The 25638-nt window shown below is 43.9% G+C and overlaps 1 protein-coding gene across 2 annotated transcripts in view; it reads right to left on the bottom strand.

Annotated features, from left to right (window-relative positions):
• Positions 1-25638, bottom strand: part of MAP3K7CL (MAP3K7 C-terminal like) — a 131804-nt gene that overhangs the window by 6108 nt on the left and 100058 nt on the right. For both annotated transcript variants that reach the window (XM_085623091.1, XM_085623092.1), the window contains exon 4: positions 3895-4010. In XM_085623091.1, coding sequence (XP_085479217.1) covers positions 3895-4010 — 116 coding nt within the window. The remainder of the gene's footprint in view (positions 1-3894; positions 4011-25638) is intronic.

The following is a 25638-nucleotide window of genomic DNA, read 5'->3' as shown; positions in this document are numbered from 1 at the left end:
CCAAACTGGGGTGGCATGGTGAGCAAAAGAAGGATGGATTTGACCCAGATCTCTCTACTGGGGGTGAATGTTTTGATTTGTTCAGCATTCCGTCCATCAATTGTGTGTCTTTTGCTTCCAGGAAGGATCTCAGCCGGGCCAGGTGAGGTCCTAAAATTTCAGCATTCTGTAATCTTTCTGCTAGAATTTTGTGGATCGTATCAAAACCTGAGCTGAGGTCTAGAAGGATGATGGCTGCTGAGCCTCCTTGATCTAGAAGTTTCCTGGCTTCTTTTACCACTGTCAGGAGCACAGTTTCTGTGCCATTGTAGTGTTGAAATCCGGTCTGTGTGGGATGGAGGATATCATACTTTTCCAGGATCCTAGACAAAGAGACACTCCCAGGAAGCAACACTTGGATGATAATTTCCTAAGTGGATATCATCCAAACTAGACTTCTTTAATAGTGCTTTGGCCATAGCATGTTTACATGCCACAGGACTTATCTCCAGGTCAAAGAGAGGTTAGCCACTTCAAGCAAGGTCGGAAAAATCTGATGTGCTACTTTAGATAAGATACATGGTGGGTCAGGATCTTTGGGGGAGCTGGATTTAATTTTACTCCGGATTTATAAAAAACTATCGGATTTCAGGGGAGAAAGACACTGAGCAAATGATAGTTCAAACTCCACAAGTCTTAACTATGACTCCTATTGCTGATATCCATGGATGGTTGAAAGTCTCTCTATGTGTTGGGAATTTTATTCTGTAAGAATCTAGCAAGGTCATTACAGCGCAAAGGTGAGGGTTCGGGAGAAAACCCCACAGAGAATGGCTCTAATAGAATATTAACTATACTAAACATTTTATGTGAGGAGTTCACTGCACTGTTATTTTTTTCCTTGAAGTAGGATGCTTGGTCTTTTTTAATTTCAGCATGATACACTCTAATGGTTTCTCAATACTTTTTTTTATTGTCTCCCAATAATCTTTTTCTGGAGGTTGGGGGTATACCTGGGTGCAGATTTGTCTTTCACTCTTCTGGTGTAGACTGTTTCAGGGATAACTTAATCAAGGCTGGATGTAATCCACTGGGAAATGTTCTCACTTGCTATGCTAGGATCTAGGCCTAAGATAGGTCTTGACTCAATGTGGGCTTGTATCGAGGATTCAATTGGTAATTTGGGCAAAGTGACTAGTTTACGATTAGGAGGAGAGTAAGGAGTATCTGGAGTAAGCAGGATCATTAAATGATCTATTCATATTATTGGTAATGGGTCTTGAACCTTTAAAAGTTTCTTCAAACAAGAGGAGCCAGGAGCTTTTAGCTAGGTCCAGCACACACGCTCCCTTTGGTCACAACTTAAATAAAAGAGTGTGCAGTTCCTTAGAAAAAGATAGGAAATATGACAAATTGAAAAATAGTAGATTTTCAGGTCAGTTGAATAATCTCCAATAGGAGCAAGTGCCCTCACACACCCTGAAAGGTGTCATCTGGGCATGCTCCTTGTTGGGCCAGCACCGCAATGCCCGACAGGCACCCGCGAAGGAGCTCTTTTCCGGAGAGCTTTTAAGTTTGCTGTATGAAGAGGTTTGGGTCATGAGGAATGTTTAGTGTGGTGGAAGGAAGTGATTTAAAATAGGTCTAGTGATGCTGACTTGAGGAGTCTTTATTGGTGAAGCTTACTAACCTAATTAAAAACTGTGTTGCTCATATGGGATTCAATGGTCCTAAGGAGCAATTGGGATCATTTGCTAAAACGTGACCTCACTAGATTTAAGATCTAAATTTTTCTTTAAGAATAATCGCAATACCTCCTCCCTTCTTATTTTCTCGATCTAAACAGTGAATCAACCCCTGAGTCAGCATGAAGCTATGTTTTGATAAGAAATGCTTCATCTGTTTTTTTTGTTCTCTAAGAAGGCAAATAGTTCTAACTTGTCGCAGGGAATAAGATACATGTGCCACTTAGCCTTCTCATTTATCTGGGGCTTAGGATCAGTCACCCATGAAAGGGGCAAGGAGCAGTGTTTACATATTGTTTCTCCTTTAAGCACATTTATTGAGGCAACTATCATTTAAGGTCTCTCATAGGGCTAGGAGCTGTGAGGAAAAATAAGATATTTTACTTACTAGTGGAGAACCAGGGTTCCTGGCCCCTGGACATGTTCGGACACGAACTGGCGCAGACAGGCTTGCCTTTGGCACGCTTTTGGTGTGCCAACGGCGCGCCCCCTGCTTGTCCACACACTGGATGCCATTTTTTGCGATTACCCATGATAAAGCTGGAGTGCTGACCTCCAAGCATCTCCTAGCTCAAACGTGCAACAGTACGGTACAGTTTTATTAACAAGGTTTTAAAACAAAATATTAAAAAGAGTGACAGTCCACAAGTCCCCACTTTCCCTCCTGTTCAGCAGCAGAACAAAGAATTTGCCTCTGTTTGGTTGTGCATGATGCTAATAATTTGTCCACACACCGGATGCCGATTCCCCATGATAATGCTGGAGCACTGACCTCCAAGCATCTCTTTGCTCAAATGTGAAGCAATGCGATACAGTTTTAAAAACAAGGTATTCAAAAATAATTATTTAAAGATGCAACAGTCCACAATTTCTCGCTCTCCCTCCCGTTTAGCAGCAATTTTCGCCAGGACGTGGAACTCCCTCCCGACCCACCTCCGCCTGACCCAGGACCACCTCGCCTTCAGGAAGCAACTCAAGACCTGGCTGTTCGAGCAGTAGCGGACCCCCCTCCCCTAGCGCCTTGAGACCCTCTGGGTGAGTAGTGCGCTATATAAAAGCTTGATTGATTGATTGATTGATTGATTGTCTGGTTGTGGGCAATGCTGACAACGCGTCCAGTGCAGTACACATGCAAAGTTGGAAAAATGAGAATAAATGAAAAGAATTCTCCTCAATAGGCCTGCCCCAAGGAGGCATACCATTTAGGCACAAATTCCTGTCTCCCAAAATTTGTAAATAGGGATTTGCATCAAAACCTATGGATGGTAGCATCGGAACTCCCACGCACCATCCATGGAATGTCCCCTTGATACAAAATAATGCAATGCAGAGTATAGCACAACTCGGTATTACTTTGTAATACTATCAGGGGGCATATGATGTCACTTCCTGTGATGTCATTAAGGTCAAAGGGTGTTTGATGTCACGTCCGCTATCCCTGGCATTCTGGTGAATCAACACCCATGGGCAAGAGTTGAAAGGAACTCCAGAAAAAGCAATTGCCTCAGTAAGTAACATTGAGGTTCCAAATGGTAAAATTGTTCAGCAAACTGAAACAAATCATACAGAGGTTGAGAGATTATTCTGAGACTGTACTTATTGGACATATGGGAACATTCCATTGCATGCTTTTCAAAAATGTCCATAAAATATTTCCACATATCATGGGCATAAAAGGCATACTCTTACAAATTTCATGCACATCACTGGAAAATCTGATTCTTATTAGTGCAAAGAAAGGGTATTATTGGCATTGAATTACTGTAACCTAAAGATGCTGTTTAAGCCCACACTGAGATGACTTAAAAAGTTGGATGGAAGCAAAATGTGAATGACCATTGAGCAGACCAGTATACGAAGATGGCTGAGCGAAAAACCCCTCCATATATGTAAAGACGTTTGCATTTTTATTTATGTATTTGTTTTCCACAATCCACATGAGATAAGAGAGCGAAAGCTCTCTCCAAGCCAGACTTTAAAGGCTTTCCTTTTTACGTATATTTGTGTGAGGAATAGTTGTTTATATTCTTGTGTCAACTAACAAAGGGCACCTATTGTGGGGAAAAAAGAAAATAAAAAATCTATTTAATGCAGATGTTTGTAGTAAATACATATAAATCAAGTGAGAAACAGATGAAATATTGAGATGATTTATGAAACAAGTACATACTTCCTTTCTTCTAAGATTGCAATTTCTTTCTTGACTTCGTGGTATTCTTCAGCAACTCTGCAGTGCTCCTTGAAGACCCGCATAGAATCCACAGATGTGTGGCATGGTGGTAGGGGCTGCAGAGACAAACAGCAACACGAGGCTGAGGTGTGTTTTCGAACGCAGCCTGAGCTGTATCAAGACTAAAAGCATGAGATGAACAATCTGTCCACACTCATTCTCAGTGGTTAGAAAGAAATTATCAAAAATATCCCCTGTTCCAATTGTTAACATTGTATGAATCTGACCATGTTTCTTGACTCCATTAAAATAGGGACATATTACCAAATATAGGAAAATATATTGTTGCTTGAGAACTATTTAGAATTCCAGTATAGCACACAGATCTGGATTTACTAAGGTTTCACACAACGCAACAAAGTGCACCATGAGAAGCTGCTGCGCTGTGTTGCGTGAAAAGGAGACAGCAGAACCTGCGCTATATTTACAAAGGTTTGGCGCAGTTCTGCTCTCTCCTAGTGCTAGTGCACTTGTGGCTGCCTAGCGCCAAGCAGGGACCCTGGTGTTATATCTCAAGAGTGCCTTTGTTGTGGTCAGGATCGTTTTTGTGCAGGTAGGCGTACCTTGCTTAACAAAAACTAACTTTGAGGCTATTTCCTCTTTGACTCTCAGAATGCTGGACAGACACAAACAAAGAGGAGACAAGTATTGGCAAAGCCAATAGGTTTGGGGTTGGCCGCCGGCCTTTGGGAAATTCTTGTTTTATCATGGTTTTTGCAAAACGGTTTGTGTTCAAGAAGTTGCCAGGCCTTCATCAATCTAAAAAATAAAAAATGGCTGAAGACAAAAATGTTTTTTGGTCTAAAAAAAAAAGCACACATTACCATAGCACTCCCCGGCACTAAAGGGAATAGTTTATATGGCAATGTGCTCTTGTGAAAGGGCAACATGTCTTAATTCATAGTGAAGTCAGCTAATGATTGCATGAAAGTGGGCAGAGGCTTTTCCCATTGACGCCTGCTCAAGTGGGTGGAAGAAAAATGTGAATGACACAACCACAGGCAAATGGATGACATGCAGTTGAAAACCTCTATAAATAAGTATGTAATATACATATTTTAATAAAATCAAAAGGGTCTTGGCTAACAGAGAAAAAAAACAATCGTTCTGTCAGCCTCTTGCAAACAAAGAGGTGAGAATGAAGAAGACAAGAAAGATATAAAGCAGGGAAGAAAGAAAGAAAAGCTAGAAAAAGAAAGACAGCAAGAAAGCAAGAAAAAAGAAAGAAAGAAAGAAAGAAAGAAGGAAAGACATGAAAGAAAGAAACAAGGAAGAGAAGAGAAGACAAGAGAAAGAAGGCAAAAAACAAGAGAGAACGAAGGCAAGAAGAAATGAACAAAAAAAGAAAGAAGGGAAGAAGGATTTAAAGAAAAAAGAGAAAACATGAAAGAAAAAAAGAAAAAAGAAAGCATAAAAGGAAAAAAAGCATGGAAGAAAAAAGAAAGCATGACAGAAAGAAAGAAAAACAAAAGCATGAAAGAAAGAAAAAGAAAGATAGAAAAATGAAGGAAGGAAAGAAAAAGAGCATAAAAGAAGGAAAGAAAGAAGGCCAGATTGAAAGAAACAAGTCACGAATCAAGGAAAATGAAAAGGAAGAGAAAGAAAGAAAGAAAGAAAGGAAAAAAGAAAGAAAGAAAGAAAGAAAGAAAAAGTGTTACGAGTGCTGCAAATTAAACACCATAAAGGCCAGTTTTCTGTCTAGGCAAACTTCATAAAAGAACATTTGGTGAAACTGAGTCCAAAATAAATATGCTCTGAAGAATTGTGTGCTTATGAATTCACCTCCTAATATTGAAGCTTTTGGCTTGTGTACTGCTTTCATAGTAAAAAGAGGAAAACGTATTACAAAATAGTTTCAAATGGACTCAATTAGTCAGATAAACAAAGGAAAATCCAAAAAGAATTTACAACACTATCGGCCGGTACAGGAACTGATAAAACTAGATTGTGCCCTGTGCTAGGATCCATCCTGCTATCACAATAGGCTCTAAACACAAAGCAGCACTAATGTAATTATAAACGAAAAACAAAAACACTGGCACTGGAGGGACTACCTGGTATGCGGGTGTGCTCATTGTGAGAGAGCAAAATGCACCCACTCAAAGTGAAGTTAACCAGTGGCTTAAGTATCTAACCCATTGCTCAATGTTGTATGTTGTAGTGGGCGGAAGCAAAATGAGAATGACACAACAACAAACTGTTAGAAATGGGATTTCTGGTTGGCAGAGGTATGCACCCTGTCCAAGCTGGAACCACAATCCTAGTCAGGGTAAGTCACAACACACCCTAAACTATCCTGTGCTCACCCTCTGGAAGCGCGGCACAGCACAGTCAGGCTTAACTTAAGAGGCAGTGTGTAAAGTATATGTGCAACACTTAAAGAGTAACACAGTGAAACACCACAAAATGACTTCTGACCAGGTTAGAATCATATAAAATGGTTTTATAAATAAAACAAGACCAAAATGACAAAAATCCAACAAGTGGAAGTTGAGATATGATTTTTTAAAGAATAAATGTAAAATAGCGCTTAGAAACAGTATGCGCTTTAATGGAACATCTGGTCACTCTGGACTGGGGAAAAGTCAAGAATTCATGCCAACCACAATGGAGCGTGGGCCGTATACAGGGACCCACTTGGGCCCGCTGAATCAAAGTACCTTGATCTGGAATGTGTCGCTGACGATGAAGACGCAAGGTGAAACTGGAGTGATGCGTCGGTGTCGAGCCATGCAGTGGATAAGATGCGTCAATTTTCTCTGCGCAACTGTGGGGATGCTTTGGATCAGAGTGCGACACGCTTGTTACGAATGCACTGCGTGGCTACCGCTCCCACATTGGGCCATGGGTGGATTCCAAAGGCGATGCACTTGTCCCGAAGGTGATGTGCTGGGTCCACTCCACGCAATGACGAGGATGCACTGGTTCTTACTCACGCAAAGGCGAAGATGTGCCAGTTGCAATGAGGATACGTGGGTTCTGGTTGAAGCAGCACTTTATACCCACTTCCAAGGGACCAGGTGGGTTGGCACCATTTGGCAGGTCAAGACTTGCAGCAAGCAAAGTCAAGGTGCTGTATCAGGATGAATTGAAGTCTTTGATGTCCCTGTGACTTAAAACAGGAGGCTAGCCAGCAAGCCCTTGTAGTCACTCTGGGTTCAAGTGATGCAGGTCCAGTCCTTCTCAACCAGGCAGGAGAATAGCAGGAAGAAGGGAGGCTCAGCAAGGCAAAAGTCCAGAAAAGCAGCAGTTCAGCAGAGTGGCAGTTCTTTCAGCAGCACAGCGGTTCTTCTTCCTGGCAGAGTTTTCACAGGTCCAGAAGTGTACTGAGTTGGTGGTGTCAGCGGTCCAGTGCTTATACCCATTTGTGCCTTTGAGTGGGGAGGACTTCAAAGAAAGGCCTTTGAAGTGCACAGAGTCCCTGCCCTTACTGCCCTGACTCCAGACTCATTACTGGGGTGTATGCAGCCCATTGTGTGGGGACAGGACACAGCCTATTCAAGTGTAAGGACGCACACTTGATAGTATCTTCACCAATAACTCCGCCATAGGCAAATTTAGAACTCAGACCACAGTGCCATCTTGTTTGACATTTGTATTAATCAGCCCAGTCCCTGTACCAAAGCCCGACCAACCAATTTCTCCTCATGGGCCTGGCACAACAATCAACCAGATCTCATCTCCAAATGTTTAAGCAACTCGCTACCAGCACTCTCGGGCAATGTAAACTTTGCCATCTCTCAATACACTCAGTGGCTGGACACTGCTGCCAGCTCTCTGGCACCAGTGAAAATGGTTATATTTAAACGCTCTAACATTTCGGACCCGTGGTTCACTGCTGTGCTCAGGGCCCACAAACAAAACTGCAGAAGACCAGAAAAGAGATGGAGAACTGCTTATAATGAAGTCGAAAAGGCTAAATACAAGCTTTGTTTAGCAAAATATAAACCTCTTATTATTAAGGAAAAAGCATTCTACTTCAGTAGAAAGATAGAAGAAGCCAATAATTCAACTAAAGAACTTCCCACTGCATGCAAATCACCATTGGGTAATCGAGCGCTTATAGAAAACCCTTTAACTTATCATGTATTGGCTCCTCCCTCTCATCCTGCCCAGGATTGCCCATCAGGATGTGGATAGCCCATCAGTCACACACTTAACGTCTCTTTGTGTGTGGCTGCATAGAGGCAATGCATGAAGCCCAGGTGTACCCCAACCCAAACGTGTATTCAGGACAGGCAGAAGAAACAAAATGGCTAAAGTAAGAAAGTGTCATTTTCAGAATTACAATTTAAAATCCAACTTCACCTTAAGTTGGAATTTTAAATTGTGATTCCAGAGACACCAAATTTGGGTGTCCCATCTCTTCCCAATTGGAAATTACACCTATAAAATGTAATAAGGTAATCCCAATGTTATCCTACAGGAGAGGTAGGCCTTGCAATAGAGAAAACACATTTTAGTGTTTTTCCCTACCAGGACATGTAAAACGTAAAAGTACATGTCCTTTTAAATACACTGCACCCTGCCGTGGGCTGTCCAAGGCCTACCTTAGGGTGACTTATAATGATTAAAAAGGAAAGTTTAGGCCTGGCAAGACGTTTAAATTGCCAGGTCGACATGGCAGTTTAAAACGGCACACACAGGCTCTGCAGTGGCAGGCCTGAGACACGGTTAAAGGGATACGTAAGAGGGTTGCACAAGCAGTGTTATGGCTCACTAGTAGCATTTAATTTACAAGCCCTGGGCACATGTAATGCACTTTACTAGGGAGTTATAGGTAAATTTCATATGCCAGTTGAACATGAGACAATGTTAGCAACAAAAAGAGATGACTGGGCTGTTCCTTAGGACAGGAAAGAGGAAAAGATCACTAGGGAAAAAGGGTTAGTGCTCAATGGAGGACAACCCCTGGGTATCCAATTAGTTGGATATAATGGCCTCACACACCCTTGCGAGTGTCATGCTTCATCATCGGCAATGCTCCTCGTCGGGCAGGCGGTGCAATGCCCAACGGGCTCACCTCTAAGAGGGGCTCTTTATCGGAGATCTTTTATCCAACTGCCTATGAGTGAAGTGGGGGTGAGGGGCCAGGACAGAGTAGATAGTGTGGGTGAGGATAAAATGTGGCCTAAGGTACCGGAAAGCAATTTTTATTCTGGTGGTCCTCTGCCACAAATAAAATCAAGGATAGCCGGTACTCAGGGGGACTATGGTTTCCCGGAATGGACCAGGGCTAGAGTGCAAATGGTGTGGTCAACATGTTTATCGCTTCTAGTACAATGACTGCGATTCTTCAGGACCTAGTAAAAAACTACAATCTACAAAACATGACCTAATGATTAGTATCTGTTTAAATACAGCACATAAGTTGTACTACCTGTATGACACTGCTCCTACCTAAAAAGTGAAGATAAAGGAGAACATTACCACAGGTAAGTAACAACATGTGACCCTGTAGTGACCGTGAACACACTGTGAAGAAGTGACATACTAGTGCAAATAGTGACTAGTATGTGATTAAAACCAAGTTAAAAAGCTGGTAGCATCAGTATCCATTAGAACTACTACACGCACCTATGGAAACGGTGATACTGTTACTCACCTAAGGGTTAGAGTTATAGGGTGTCAACAGTACCCGGTGGAACTGACATCAAGGGAGAAGCCATAACCTTTCAGGCTGGGAAGAAAAGGACAAAAGTGGGATGGTATTGAGAGGTAAACTCAAATGTAGGGCGCATATGTATCCTGCTGCCTCGGTGCAGGCGTTCTGTCTAGGGGTAGAAAGCCAAATGGTGGAAAATTGGCCAAGTAGTATGTGTTTGAGGCACTACACGGCACTACGTGAGAGTAATCTAAATATCCTATATCCAGCCAGTGGTAACCAGTTGGTAGATAGTGGACTGGGCTGGGTTGGTATCTAACAATGGGGAGACGCTCCCATTGTAGTTGTATTATAAAGATATTGCAAAGATAGCATCACAGTGAGTACTGGTCAAAAACGGATATTAATTCCTGGTAGCTGTAAAAGCGCACAATGCAAAACTGCTGTTTATTCCTCCCAGGGCCGCTATTAGAATAACAGGAAAATAGTTAGAAAATAGTCAGGCAATAGGACCCTGCAGTGCGGTAAAGAGGTTTTAGTCATAAGGGTTGGAAATCTCTGTTGGTTTAGAAGGCGGTACACTTACTTTCTACTGCTCGTGTCAGGGCCAGTCAAGCCTACCCATCTCACCGGGTCCGGATAGTGGAAAGCCGGTCGTGTTCCTCCTCATTAAATAGCACCCAGGGTGTGTTCCACAGGATCCCAAACAGGAAGTAGAACCCGCCCGTAGATCATGTGGTTTCCCTCGCGAATCGGGCGGCCATGATGGAGTGGAGGGTAGTGTATAAAAATTAGTGAACACATTCAGGGTAATGTCATTAAAATGGCGGTGTCGCTCAGTGATAGGTGGGTAGTGATTAGCCTTATAAAGTGTGGTACGCCAAGGTAAGTGTAATGGCCATGATAACTGTTGTACGACCAAGACAGCAGGTATACACTGATCCCAAACAGGAAGTAGGATCCGCACGTAGATCATGTGGTTTCCCTCGCGAATCGGGCGGCCATGATGGAGTGGAGGGTAGTGTATAAAAATTAGTGAACACATTCAGGGTAATGTCACTAAAATGGCGGTGTCGCTCAGTGATAGGTGGGTAGTGATTAGCCTTATAAAGTGTGGTACGCCAAGGTATGTGTAATGGCCATGATAACTGTTGTACGACCAAGACAGCGGGTATACACTGAACTTAGCATAGTTCGCTGGGTGGATCAGGGATGTTTTGGAAGAGATGTGTTCACAGAGCACTCCACGGTATATCCTCATTCAATCCCTGGCTGTTGGTGGATAAGCGATGTATCCACCTCTGTTCCTTAAGAAAAAGACTGTGCTTGGATTTGTCTTGGGAGGATTCAAGAACTAACCAGGACAATGAGTCAGCCGTGTGGTTCTGTTCTAGGTAGTGCCTGCACATCTTGGTGTTTGTTTTCTTACAACGGAAGTTGCTTCTATGTTCAGAGATGCGGATTTTCACAGGGCGGGAGGTCATGCCTACGTACTGCAGACCGCATGGGCATCTCAACAAGTAGATACAGTTAGAAGTGTTGCAATTGGTACGGCCACGCAGTTCCCAGCGGAAAGTGTCCGTCAGGGGGATAGTTTTGTATGTGCTGGTGAAGGGGCACACACTGCAGGAGCCGCACTGATAATGCCCACGTACAGGCGGTAATTGCCACAGGGTGGTTTGTTTAGGTGGCTCTGCCTTCCTCGGTCTGGTATGCACCAGAATATCCTTAATATTCCTTGACCTTTTGAAGGCAAATCTGGGCGGTGTAAAACTGAGATTGCCCGTGTTCAGAATTTGCCAGTGTCGTTTGATTATCTTTTTGATTTAGTTGGAAACTGGCGAAAAGGTGGTGACACAAGTAAGAAGATCTGACTCCTGTGTCGTCCGGGTCTTGTATTCAAGTAGGGCCCCCCTATGGTTATTTTTTGCACGTTTGCGTGCCCTAGAAATCTCTCTAGTGGGGTACCCTCTATCCCTCAGGTTTCTGGATAGTAAGGAAGACTCGGTTTTGTAATCTGACAGGTGGGAGCAATTGCGCCTGACCCGCAGAAATTGTCCGAAAGGCAGGTTCAGTCTCAAGGCCTTAGGGTGGTGGCTGGTAAAGTAGAGCAAACTGTTGCGGTCTGTTGGTTTGCGATACATAGTTGTATCAATTTTGCCCCCCTCCAGTCTAACGGTGAGATCCAAGAAGGCAATTTTGTATGCAGACGCCGTTATGGTGAAGTGGAGGTATTCGTTCCGCGTGTTTAGCCAGCTGAAGAACTCCTTGTATAGGGTTTCAGTGCCTGTCCAGAGTACCAGGATATCATCAATGAACCTCCTCCATAGTTTGATGTTCAGATGGTAGGGGTTCTCTGGTCCATTGATGTGTCTTTCTTCAAAGTCTGACATGTAGAGGCAAGCTACCGAAGGGGCAAAAGTACTGCCCATAGAAGTGCCCTGGGTCTGGTGGTAGTATTGCCCTTTAAACTCAAAGTAGTTCTCCGTAAGGGCAAGGGTAGCACATTCCATAATAAAGGAAGGCGGCGTGGGGGAGCTCCATTCTTCTGCACTGAGGATTCTCTCGATCACTCCTAGTGTGGCCCTCTGGGGGATGTTAGTATAGAGGGCCTCCACGTCTAGGGTGATGAGAAAATCGATCTGGATATCCTCCTGTAGATTATCCAAGAGGCGTAGGACATCAGTGGTGTCCTGAACATATGAAGGTATTCGTTTGACCAGCGGCTGTAGAAAGTGGTCACAGAACTTTGATAAAGGCTCTAAGACAGAGTCGATGCCTGATACAATAGGGCGTCCTGGTACAGGGGTGGTCCCCTTATGTATTTTCGGAAGGATGTAAAAATAGGGGACCTTGGGTTCTTTTTTTGATAGAAAGTCAGCCTCCTTCTTGGAGATCCACTCATGACATTCAGCAGTCTCGACCAGCCCAGTGATAGCTGTTTTCAGACGTTTAGTGGGGTTGGAAGGGATGGGGGTGTAGTATCGCCTATCCCCTAGTTGTCTAAGACATTCAGTGTCATAGTCAGTGGTATTCATTAGAACTGTCGCCCCGCCTTTATCTGCCTGCTTAATGGTGATGGTCTGATCGTTGGCTAAGGAATCTAGCATCTGTCTCTCAGAATTAGAGAGGTTGTGATGTTTCTTGCCTGGTCTCATAGACCCAATGTCTTTGAGCACAGCCTGCTCATACGTTATAATTTCATTGGGGACCATCCCGCTATGAGGGGTGAAGTTCGAAGGGTTGTGGAGACCTGAGTCAGTTGGGGTCTCTTGTGGTTTACCATCAAACAAGGCTCTCAACCTGATCTTACGAAAAAAGTTTTGGATTTCACAGCTCTGTTGGAAATTGTCAATCTTGGGTGTGGGGACGAACCCAAGTCCCTTTTGAAGCACTTCTTCTTCGCCTGCAGTAAGTTGGCGTGAAGAGAGATTCACTACTAAGCTTATTTTCGTGCTGTCTTGCTCCGGGTGTCCATCCCTTGACCCTGAGTGTCCTCCCATTGCACCCTCTTGTCTGGCCCGTTTCCTCGCTTGCGCCCGCGCCCTCTGCCCCAGCCTTTGTCTAAAAAAGGATGCTGGTTAGTGCCATGGGGGGCAAATTGAGGTGGATATTGGGGTGCATACGGTGGCATAGGGGGTGGAAAATGGGGGTATTGCCAAAACGGTGGGCCCTGGAGCGGAGGGTGTGGATAAAATGATTGTCCACGTCTTCCACCTCTCTTACCCCTCTGGGGTTGTGATTGCCAATCGTCACCGCTCGAGTTGCTGTCACTATTTGATCCTCTCCTGGAGGAATTGGCACTGGAGTCTGAAAGGTATCCCGTCCCAGGGGGGACGTAGTCGTCTTTGAGATACGGATATACCTTCTCTTTAGAGAAACGCTGGATATCTTTCTGTAACTTAGTTACCTTCTGTTTCATCAGAAATTCTCTATGTTCAGATATTTCTTTGTTCAATTCAGCCAGCTTGGTTTTAAAGCCTAGATTCTGCCCGGCACTCTTTAGTGCACTTTCCGCGGCCTGAATCTTGGTGAGCAGCTTATCTGCTAATCGTTTTGCTGTATTGACCAGTAAAATAAGGAGGTCGTGTGTACACTTCCATGAGATTAGTGACCATTCGATCTTATAATGGCCATCCTCCCAGAATATCCTGGGGAAGTTCTTAACGATAAGGCCATTTGGTGCTATTTTAGCCTTAAAATACTCAGCCATGAGTGCTCCATGTAGGGTAATTCTAACCCACTCTCTCTTCATATCGGAGAGTGATTTCCAATCCGCTGAGTTACTCCCAGTGGCTGTTTCTGTATCGATGCCAAGAATGGATGGTAGTCTATGGATAGCTGCCGCATCGTCACCGAAACTCAGTCCTTGTCCATCCATCTTGTGGTGGTACAGGTATAGAGAGGTGAGATGGAGATGTAAGTTAAAGAAGGAGAAATAGGGGTGCCCCGAAAAAAATTTTTATTTAGAATTTTAAATATTTTAACGGGCCCTTAAGTCACTCAGTTATTGGCTGAGGATAAAAAGGTGGGGGAATGAACTAATCTTACCCGCCTGAGAGTGAGTCCCCACGGTGGTTAGCCGTGCAGAGAATATGACAAAAGGTAGGGGAAGACAAGGATCAATTGTGATTCAGTAGGGCATTAATTACCATTCACAAGAGAATGGAAGGTCCGGCCACAGTCGTAGCCCCAGATATGAAAGCAACAAAAAGAGATGACTGGGCTGTTCCTTAGGACAGGAAAGAGGAAAAGATCACTTGGGAAAAAGAGTTAGTGCTCAATGGAGGACAACCCCTGGGTATCCAATTAGTTGGATATAATGGCCTCACACACCCTTGCGAGTGTCATGCTTCATCATCGGCAATGCTCCTCGTCGGGCAGGCGGTGCAATGCCCAACGGGCTCACCTCTAAGAGGGGCTCTTTATCGGAGATCTTTTATCCAACTGCCTATGAGTGAAGTGGGGGTGAGGGGCCAGGACAGAGTAGATAGTGTGGGTGAGGATAAAATGTGGCCTAAGGTACCGGAAAGCAATTTTTATTCTGGTGGTCCTCTGCCACAAATAAAATCAAGGATAGCCGGTACTCAGGGGGACTATGGTTTCCCGGAATTGACCAGGGCTAGAGTGCAAATGGTGTGGTCAACATGTTTCTCGCTTCTAGTACAATGACTGCGATTCTTCAGGACCTAGTAAAAAACTACAATCTACAAAACATGACCTAATGATTAGTATCTGTTTAAATACAGCACATAAGTTGTACTACCTGTATGACACTGCTCCTACCTAAAAAGTGAAGATAAAGGAGAACATTACCACAGGTAAGTAACAACATGTGACCCTGTAGTGACCGTGAACACACTGTGAAGAAGTGACATACTAGTGCAAATAGTGACTAGTATGTGATTAAAACCAAGTTAAAAAGCTGGTAGCATCAGTATCCATTAGAACTACTACATGCACCTATGGAAATGGTGATACTGTTACTCACCTAAGGGTTAGAGTTATAGGGTGTCAACAGTACCCGGTGGAACTGACATCAAGGGAGAAGCCATAACCTTTCAGGCTGGGAAGAAAAGGACAAGAGTGGGATGGTATTGAGAGGTAAACTCAAATGTAGGGCGCATATGTATCCTGCTGCCTCGGTGCAGGCGTTCTGTCTAGGGGTAGAAAGCCAAATGGTGGAAAATTGGCCAAGTAGTATGTGTTTGAGGCACTACACGGCACTACGTGAGAGTAATCTAAATATCCTCTATCCAGCCAGTGGTAACCAGTTGGTAGATAGTGGACTGGGCTGGGTTGGTATCTAACAATGGGGAGACGCTCCCATTGTAGTTGTATTATAAAGATATTGCAAAGATAGCGTCACGGTGACGATGATGCGGCAGCTATCCATAGACTACCATCCATTCTTGGCATCGATACAGAAACAGCCACTGGGAGTAACTCAGCGGATTGGAAATCACTCTCCGATATGAAGAGAGAGTGGGTTAGAATTACCCTACATGGAGCACTCATGGCTGAGTATTTTAAGGCTAAAATAGCACCAAATGGCCTTATCGTTAAGAACTTCCCCAGGATATTCTGGGAGGATGGCCATTTTAAGATCGAATGGTCACTAATCTCATGGAAGTGTACACACGACCTCCTTATTTTACTGGTCAATACAGCAAAACGATTAGCGGATAAGCTGCTCACCAAGATTCAGGCCGCGGAAAGTGCACTAAAGAGTGCCGGGCAGAATCTAGGCTTTAAAACCAAGCTGGCTGAATTGAACAAAGAAATATCTGAACATAAAGAATTTCTGATGAAACAGAAGGTAACTAAGTTACAGAAAGATATCCAGCGTTTCTCTAAAGAAAAGGTATATCCGTATCTCAAAGACGACTACGTCCCCCCTGGGACGGGATACCTTTCAGACTCCAGTGCCAATTCCTCCAGGAGAGGATCAAATAGTGACAGCAACTCGAGCGGTGACGATTGGCAATCACAACCCCAGAGGGGTAAGAGAGGTGGAAGACGTGGACAATCATTTTATCCACACCCTCCGCTCCAGGGCCCACCGTTTTGGCAATACCCCCATTTTCCACCCCCTATGCCACCGTATGCACCCCAATATCCACCTCAATTTGCCCCCCATGGCACTAACCAGCATCCTTTTTTAGACAAAGGCTGGGGCAGAGGGCGCGGGCGCAAGCGAGGAAACGGGCCAGACAAGAGGGTGCAATGGGAGGACACTCAGGGTCAAGGGATGGACACCCGGAGCAAGACAGCACGAAAATAAGCTTAGTAGTGAATCTCTCTTCACGCCAACTTACTGCAGGCGAAGAAGAAGTGCTTCAAAAGGGACTTGGGTTCGTCCCCACACCCAAGATTGACAATTTCCAACAGAGCTGTGAAATCCAAAACTTTTTTCGTAAGATCAGGTTGAGAGCCTTCTTTGATGGTAAACCACAAGAGACCCCAACTGACTCAGGTCTCCACAACCCTTCAAACTTCACCCCTCATAGCGGGATGGTCCCCAATGAAATTCTAACGTATGAGCAGGCTGTGCTCAAAGACATTGGGTCTATGAGACCAGGCAAGAAACATCACAACCTCTCTAATTCTGAGAGACAGATGCTAGATTCCTTAGCCAACGATCAGACCATCACCATTAAGCAGGCAGATAAAGGCGGGGCGACAGTTCTAATGAATACCACTGACTATGACACTGAATGTCTTAGACAACTAGGGGATAGGCGATACTACACCCCCATCCCTTCCAACCCCACTGAACGTCTGAAAACAGCTATCACTGGGCTGGTCGAGACTGCTGAATGTCATGAGTGGATCTCCAAGAAGGAGGCTGACTTTCTATCAAAAAAAGAACCCAAGGTCCCCTATTTTTACATCCTTCCGAAAATACATAAGGGGACCACCCCTGTACCAGGACGCCCTATTGTATCAGGCATCGACTCTGTCTTAGAGCCTTTATCAAAGTTCTGTGACCACTTTCTACAGCCGCTGGTCAAACGAATACCTTCATATGTTCAGGACACCACTGATGTCCTACGCCTCTTGGATAATCTACAGGAGGATATCCAGATCGATTTTCTCATCACCCTAGACGTGGAGGCCCTCTATACTAACATCCCCCAGAGGGCCACACAAGGAGTGATCGAGAGAATCCTCAGTGCAGAAGAATGGAGCTCCCCCACGCCGCCTTCCTTTATTATGGAATGTGCTACCCTTGCCCTTACGGAGAACTACTTTGAGTTTAAAGGGCAATACTACCACCAGACCCAGGGCACTTCTATGGGCAGTACTTTTGCCCCTTCTGTAGCTTGCCTCTACATGTCAGACTTCGAAGAAAGACACATCAATGGACCAGAGAACCCCTACCATCTGAACATCAAACTATGGAGGAGGTTCATTGATGATATCCTGGTACTCTGGACAGGCACTGAAACCCTATACAAGGAGTTCTTCAGCTGGCTAAACACGCTGAACGAATACCTCCACTTCACCATAACGGCGTCTGCATACAAAATTGCCTTCTTGGATCTCACCGTTAGACTGGAGGGGGGCAAAATTGATACAACTATGTATCGCAAACCAACAGACCGCAACAGTTTGCTCTACTTTACCAGCCACCACCCTAAGGCCTTGAGACTGAACCTGCCTTTCGGACAATTTCTGCGGGTCAGGCGCAATTGCTCCCACCTGTCAGATTACAAAACCGAGTCTTCCTTACTATCCAGAAACCTGAGGGATAGAGGGTACCCCACTAGAGAGATTTCTAGGGCACACAAACGTGCAAAAAATAACCATAGGGGGGCCCTACTTGAATACAAGACCCGGACGACACAGGAGTCAGATCTTCTTACTTGTGTCACCACCTTTTCGCCAGTTTCCAACGAAATCAAAAAGATAATCAAACGACACTGGCAAATTCTGAACACGGGCAATCTCAGTTTTACACCGCCCAGATTTGCCTTCAAAAGGTCAAGGATTATTAAGGATATTCTGGTGCATACCAGACCGAGGAAGGCAGAGCCACCTAAACAAACCACCCTGTGGCAATTACCGCCTGTACGTGGGCATTATCAGTGCGGCTCCTGCAGTGTGTGCCCCTTCACCAGCACATACAAAACTATCCCCCTGACGGACACTTTCCGCTGGGAACTGCGTGGCCATACCAATTGCAACACTTCTAACTGTATCTACTTGTTGAGATGCCCATGCGGTCTGCAGTACGTAGGCATGACCTCCCGCCCTGTGAAAATCCGCATCTCTGAACATAGAAGCAACTTCCGTTGTAAGAAAACAAACACCAAGATGTGCAGGCACTACCTAGAACAGAACCACACGGCTGACTCATTGTCCTGGTTAGTTCTTGAATCCTCCCAAGACAAATCCAAGCACAGTCTTTTTCTTAAGGAACAGAGGTGGATACATCGCTTATCCACCAACAGCCAGGGATTGAATGAGGATATACCGTGGAGTGCTCTGTGAACACATCTCTTCCAAAACATCCCTGATCCACCCAGCGAACTATGCTAAGTTCAGTGTATACCCGCTGTCTTGGTCGTACAACAGTTATCATGGCCATTACACATACCTTGGCGTACCACACTTTATAAGGCTAATCACTACCCACCTATCACTGAGCGACACCGCCATTTTAGTGACATTACCCTGAATGTGTTCACTAATTTTTATACACTACCCTCCACTCCATCATGGCCGCCCGATTCGCGAGGGAAACCACATGATCTACGGGCGGATCCTACTTCCTGTTTGGGATCAGTGTATACCTGCTGTCTTGGTCGTACAACAGTTATCATGGCCATTGCACTTACCTTGGCGTACCACACTTTATAAGGCTAATCACTACCCACCTATCACTGAGCGACACCGCCATTTTAGTGACATTACCCTGAATGTGTTCACTAATTTTTACACACTACCCTCCACTCCATCATGGCCGCCCGATTCGCGAGGGAAACCACATGATCTACGGGCGGGTTCTACTTCCTGTTTGGGATCCTGTGGAACACACCCTGGGTGCTATTTAATGAGGAGGAACACGACCGGCTTTCCACTATCCGGACCCGGTGAGATGGGTAGGCTTGACTGGCCCTGACACGAGCAGTAGAAAGTAAGTGTACCGCCTTCTAAACCAACAGAGATTTCCAACCCTTATGACTAAAACCTCTTTACCGCACTGCAGGGTCCTATTGCCTGACTATTTTCTAACTATTTTCCTGTTATTCTAATAGCGGCCCTGGGAGGAATAAACAGCAGTTTTGCATTGTGCGCTTTTACAGCTACCAGGAATTAATATCCGTTTTTGACCAGTACTCACTGTGACGCTATCTTTGCAATATCTTTATAATACAACTACAATGGGAGCGTCTCCCCATTGTTAGATACCAACCCAGCCCAGTCCACTATCTACCAACTGGTTACCACTGGCTGGATAGAGGATATTTAGATTACTCTCACGTAGTGCCGTGTAGTGCCTCAAACACATACTACTTGGCCAATTTTCCACCATTTGGCTTTCTACCCCTAGACAGAACGCCTGTACCGAGGCAGCAGGATACATATGCGCCCTACATTTGAGTTTACCTCTCAATACCATCCCACTTTTGTCCTTTTCTTCCCAGCCTGAAAGGTTATGGCTTCTCCCTTGATGTCAGTTCCACCGGGTACTGTTGACACCCTATAACTCTAACCCTTAGGTGAGTAACAGTATCACCGTTTCCATAGGTGCGTGTAGTAGTTCTAATGGATACTGATGCTACCAGCTTTTTAACTTGATTTTAATCACATACTAGTCACTATTTGCACTAGTATGTCACTTCTTCACAGTGTGTTCACGGTCACTACAGGGTCACATGTTGTTACTTACCTGTGGTAATGTTCTCCTTTATCTTCACTTTTTAGGTAGGAGCAGTGTCATACAGGTAGTACAACTTATGTGCTGTATTTAAACAGATACTAATCATTAGGTCATGTTTTGTAGATTGTAGTTTTTTACTAGGTCCTGAAGAATCGCAGTCATTGTACTAGAAGCGAGAAACATGTTGACCACACCATTTGCACTCTAGCCCTGGTCCATTCCGGGAAACCATAGTCCCCCTGAGTACCGGCTATCCTTGATTTTATTTGTGGCAGAGGACCACCAGAATAAAAATTGCTTTCCGGTACCTTAGGCCACATTTTATCCTCACCCACACTATCTACTCTGTCCTGGCCCCTCACCCCCACTTCACTCATAGGCAGTTGGATAAAAGATCTCCGATAAAGAGCCCCTCTTAGAGGTGAGCCCGTTGGGCATTGCACCGCCTGCCCAACGAGGAGCATTGCCGATGATGAAGCATGACACTCGCAAGGGTGTGTGAGGCCATTATATCCAACTAATTGGATACCCAGGGGTTGTCCTCCATTGAGCACTAACCCTTTTTCCCTAGTGATCTTTTCCTCTTTCCTGTCCTAAGGAACAGCCCAGTCATCTCTTTTTGTTGCTTTCATATCTGGGGCTACGACTGTGGCCGGACCTTCCATTCTCTTGTGAATGGTAATTAATGCCCTACTGGATCACAATTGATCCTTGTCTTCCCCTACCTTTTGTCATATTCATGAGACAATGTTACCATGTTTAGAGGAGAGAGCACATGCACTTTAACACTGGTTAGCAGTGGTAAAGTACTAAAGTCAACAAAAACTAGGTCAGAAAAAGAGGAGGAAGGCAAAACGTTTGGGGTGACCCTTCAGAGAGGGCCATTTTCCCTCACAGACCCATCAATGAAGAGAGGTGGCAGAAAGCCCCTTCAAATATGTATAGTCTCCACATAATTTTAGTAAAATCAAAAGGTTTTGGCTAGCGCCAGACCTAAAAACGAGGTGAAAAACATGTATTTTAGAAACACTATTTTGGCACAAACCCATATTTACAAGTCTTTGAAAAAATAGGGTTGCATAAAAATAAATGGGTAGATGCACAGGGACATCCATGACCCACCCATGTAATGCCTACTTGACACATTCAAATCCATGCAAAGTCATGCAAATCGGTCTTTGCATGTATTGTATTGTTTTTATTGTATTGTATGTGAGACTTCTATAGCGCACTATCACCCTATGGGTATCCTGGCACTTCAGATTACTCAGTAGACGCTATGTGTGGTACATTGTCGTACAGCCAGATGGTCATAGCTGCACCATGGTTAGACTAAACCCTAGAGAATAGCCAGGTTTTTAGCTTCTTTCTGAAGTTTAGTAGATTCTCCATTTGTCTAAGATCAAACGGTAGGCTATTCCATTGGCGTGAGGCTGCAGAGCTAAATGACCAACCACCCATTTGGGTTTTCTTGAAGCTAGCTGTGCAGACTAGTTTTGCTGATGTAGCGCGAAGGTTTCTAGCTGGGGCATACCAAAGGAATATTTCTTGTAGTGGCCTTGGGCCCATTTTATTTACTGCTTTATGGACGATGCACAGTGATTTGTAAATGCCAAACAGATGCAAAAAAAAGTGACAGATCCCTGGAGCAACATTTTAATAAATCTAGGCAACAGTATATACTCACCGTTTCAAATATCCAAAGCTAGGAATTCTGTTAATTTGTTTTTGCAGTATTTATGTTTGTCAGATCTAATTCTGTGCTTGAGATTTAGATGAGTGTCACTTTCATAAGGAATAATGTTAGAGTGAATACGTAATACTGGGTACATATGATACTTGTCCCAATTGACAGAACTCAGAAAACCACACACACAAAAGCACACTATACCTGTAGACATTACGTAAAGTTAAAATTGTCATGTAAAGGTTGGTATTTTTGTTAGTGTAATATGGAAAAGAAGAAAAATATATATAAAGAAAGGCGACAGATGGCCATACGAGTGATAAATTCCAAGTATGCAACTACTGTACTGCACCCACACAGGAGTAAATCTGCCTGAGAATGTGCTAAATCACAAAGCCTGGGCTCTTTTACTTAAGAACCAGGTGATACTAAGAGGCAGCATTATGCTAAGAGAGTTGAATCAACTGCCAATTGATCCAAGAGATTAACATGGCCTGATTAGTCCATCGTCCCACGTCTACATCCCGCCCTCCCATTCCCTTGGTCAGCTCATCAGTATCTTTCTTGGCTTGGAATTGCAGAGGAAGTGATAGAGTGAGGAAGTCACTTGTATATCTATTGGGAGTGGACTAAAAAGAAAATTGGAGATGCGCAAAGAAATTACTTATGTCCAGGATAAGTCTCACAAAGTAAAGACTGGGAGAGGGGGCGTGGCTTGCGCGCCGCTGCGAGATGGCGGATCGCGCTTGAGCTCCGTAAAGAGCAGGGGCCGACGGAGACATTTCTGCCGCTGAGGAATGCCCTGTTCAGCGCAGAGGATGACATCCTGCCTGGGAAACTGCCGTGTACGCCACGAGGGTCTTTTCTGGTGATGAAGAGTGGCCAGACTCCATATTTCGGCATTTTGAGGTGGCGCTTCATGTCTGCACGAGTGGCCGCCATTTTGTTTCTTCTGTGAGGGAGTTTGTACTATCACCTCTTCACGACGACGCTACTGGTCTGTCCTGTCAGGAATGGAGGCATACAGGAGCTGGTGACGTTTTTTCACTTTTCTTGAGTTTATTTTGTTTTTTTCTGCCGCCTATTGTAGTGCTGCCCACTGCGTGTTTTTTTTTTGTGGGTTCTGCTACTTTATTTTTCATCAGACGCACTGCCACTTCCCTATGTGAGACTTCCTTGCTCTTGGCCTGATTTTGGTTGTTTTCAGGTGTCGGTGTGTGCCTACTGGCGCCTGCAGCACGTGAGTTTTTTTTTTTTTTTTGTGTGGTGTTTTTTTCTGACGGGGATCGCCTGCCATAATCTCTACTCGGCTCTTTTGATGCAAGTACATTATTCCTTCCTGTTCATTTTTCCTCTCGCACATTGAGTGTTTTACAGCCCCTGACATTTCTTGCTCTCGCTCTATCTGTGGAGGTGTATTTTGTTCCTGTGGAGGTGGTTTGCCCTATGGCTGAGAATATGGCCCCTTCACCGAATGCTAAAGACGTTAAGGACTCTAAAGCATCTCTTAAGAGGTCCAAACAGGTATCCCCAACTCCTGAGTCTGCTCCTAAAGACACTAATTCGACTCTTGAGTCCATCCTGACGCGCCTTAATGAGGTCTATGAAATTGCGCAGTCTACTAAGACAAATACAGATTTACTGCAGGTGGAGGTATTAGCCATCAGGAATGATTTCAAGGCCCTTTCCCTTCGTGTCTCAGGTACAGAAGCACGGATTAGTGGCGCAGAGGATACCATGCAAAAGCACTCTAGATCTCTCACGCAGATAGAGCGTTCCATGGCAGCATTGAGGAAAGACCTCACTGAACAAGAGGATCGTAATCGTAGATCCAACCTGCGTATTTTTGGTCTTCCAGAGGAGGTTGAGAAAGATTCATCTTCCATGATTGAGTTTCTTTATCAATGGATTCCATCTACACTACAAATTTCTTTCAATAAAGATTTTGAACTGGAACGGGCACACCGTGTCCCCTCCTTTCGCCCCAAGTCTGCTACGCAACCAAGGGCGATAATTTTTAAACCGCTGCGTCATCAACATACAGAGCAGATTTTGGCCCATATGCGGAAGGTTAGAGCTGTCTCTTGGAATGGCCATCGTATCTCAATTTCTCAAGACTTTGCCAGGGACACGGTGATAAGGAGAAAGGGTTTTCTTAATCTCCGGAAGCGTTTGTCTGAGATGAATATCCCCTTCTCTTTTGCTGGTCCCTCAAAATTCCGCATTACTTTCAAAGGTCGTGTCAGGATTTTTGACGAACCTGCGGATTTGGCCTCGTTTTTGGATAATCAGATGGAGTTGCTGATGGATCTTCAAACAGGGGCTTCACATGTTCCTGGTTCTTCTTGCACCTGATGTGGCTATATATATTGCGTTGTTTTTTGTCTTTGTCAGATCTATTAAGTCTAGCTGCTTTTAGATCTGCGCGGTGGTCTTTATGCTCATTGGGTTTGACGTATTTTTGTCGTCTCTTGGTGTTTCCCTATTATCGGTATGATGTGTTGGTCTTTAGTGTTGTTAGTTTTACTGTATAAACCTTTTAATTTTTTGTGGTAGCTTTTCTTGTTGGCTTGACTTCACTCCTGTTCGCGTGTCGTCTTGTTACTCCTTGCCTCCCCGGTTTGTCTCTCGACGTATTAGGTCATGGTCCTTTTCCTCTCCCGTTGCATGTCTTCGTTAGGTGCGTCGATTTTTGTGGTAAAGTTGGTTTATCTTATCCCTTTGTGGTCGGTCTTTTTGCTTCATGTTTGTTTCCTGTTATTCCGTATTTTACGGAGTAGGTCATTGTGTTTTCCGTTGCGTTATCAACGTGTTGTTGTATGGTGTGTCTAGGTGTTTTAAGCATATATGTTTACTAGGTGTTTATTTATGGCTATATTTAGAGTTAATATGTGATGTTCATATAGTTGCTAGTTATACCTACTTTATTGATTTTTTCATTGAGTGTTTTGATTACATTGTGTTATTAATTGTCTTTTTCGAGTAGATTAGTTTTTTATAGATGCCTTGTACTTGATAGATTTATGCCTCTCTTATCTACATGTTCTCTTACTTAGGCAAGCATATTTATTCTGCTAATTTGTGTGTATATGGCTTTATTTACTCATGATCAGTTATTTATAAGATTGCATATAGATTTTACACATTTATATATAGTATTAGGTCTCTTATTTAACTGCCATAGGGATTCATTGACTGTAATATTGATAGAAGGTTATATACCGTTTTTTACTATGTTTCACTTATTTTTCTCATATTGTATCATATAGTATGCTTTAGATTGTATTTCTTCTTTTTCTTCATTATGTTCCTTTTTCTCTTGATAGAGTCTGCTTTGATATGGTTCTACCTATAATATTGTTATTTTTTAGTTCACTTTCCATCAGCTCTTATTGCCTGAAAGTGCTTTCTTTCTCTATCTTTCCTGCTCTTACCGTTCTTTATGATTCATTTTAGTTGTTATGTATACATTAATTTGGTCAAACGTGTTGCCTTTATAGTCTCTCATTTAGCTTTGTTTTCTAAGTAGCTATCATTAATTCCAGTTCTTAGCTTTTAGATAGTCTTCCCTTTTAATGTATAATCAGTTATGCACTGTTCTGGGGCTTTTTATGCCATTGTTGTTACTCCTCCTGTTGGCCCTCGCTCTTTTTCCCATGTCCCCCCTTGTATGATTTTGGTCTCTTCCAGACCTGCCGGATGGGCCCTTCTCTCTCTCTTTCTGCGTATTCTCTTGCTGTCCTTTTCCTCTTCTTTCCTTTTTTCTCTTCGGATTTCCTCTTTGGTCTCACCCTGTTGTGTGTTGGCTGTTGATGTCTGCTGGTTAGCTCTCCTGTTTGTTGCGCTTCATATGTCACATATGGAATATCTTTTTTTCCTAATATTGGTTCTATGTCTGGACTAAATATACTTTCCCTTAATGTTAAAGGGTTAAATCATCCAGTAAAAAGGTCAAAGATTTTGGACTACTGTAAGTCTCTTTCTTCGGATCTCGTCCTTTTT

Source organism: Triturus cristatus, chromosome 8, assembly GCF_964204655.1.
Source record: "Triturus cristatus chromosome 8, aTriCri1.1, whole genome shotgun sequence".
Lineage (NCBI taxonomy): Eukaryota > Metazoa > Chordata > Amphibia > Caudata > Salamandridae > Triturus > Triturus cristatus.
This window is presented reverse-complemented; position numbering and strand designations above follow the sequence as displayed.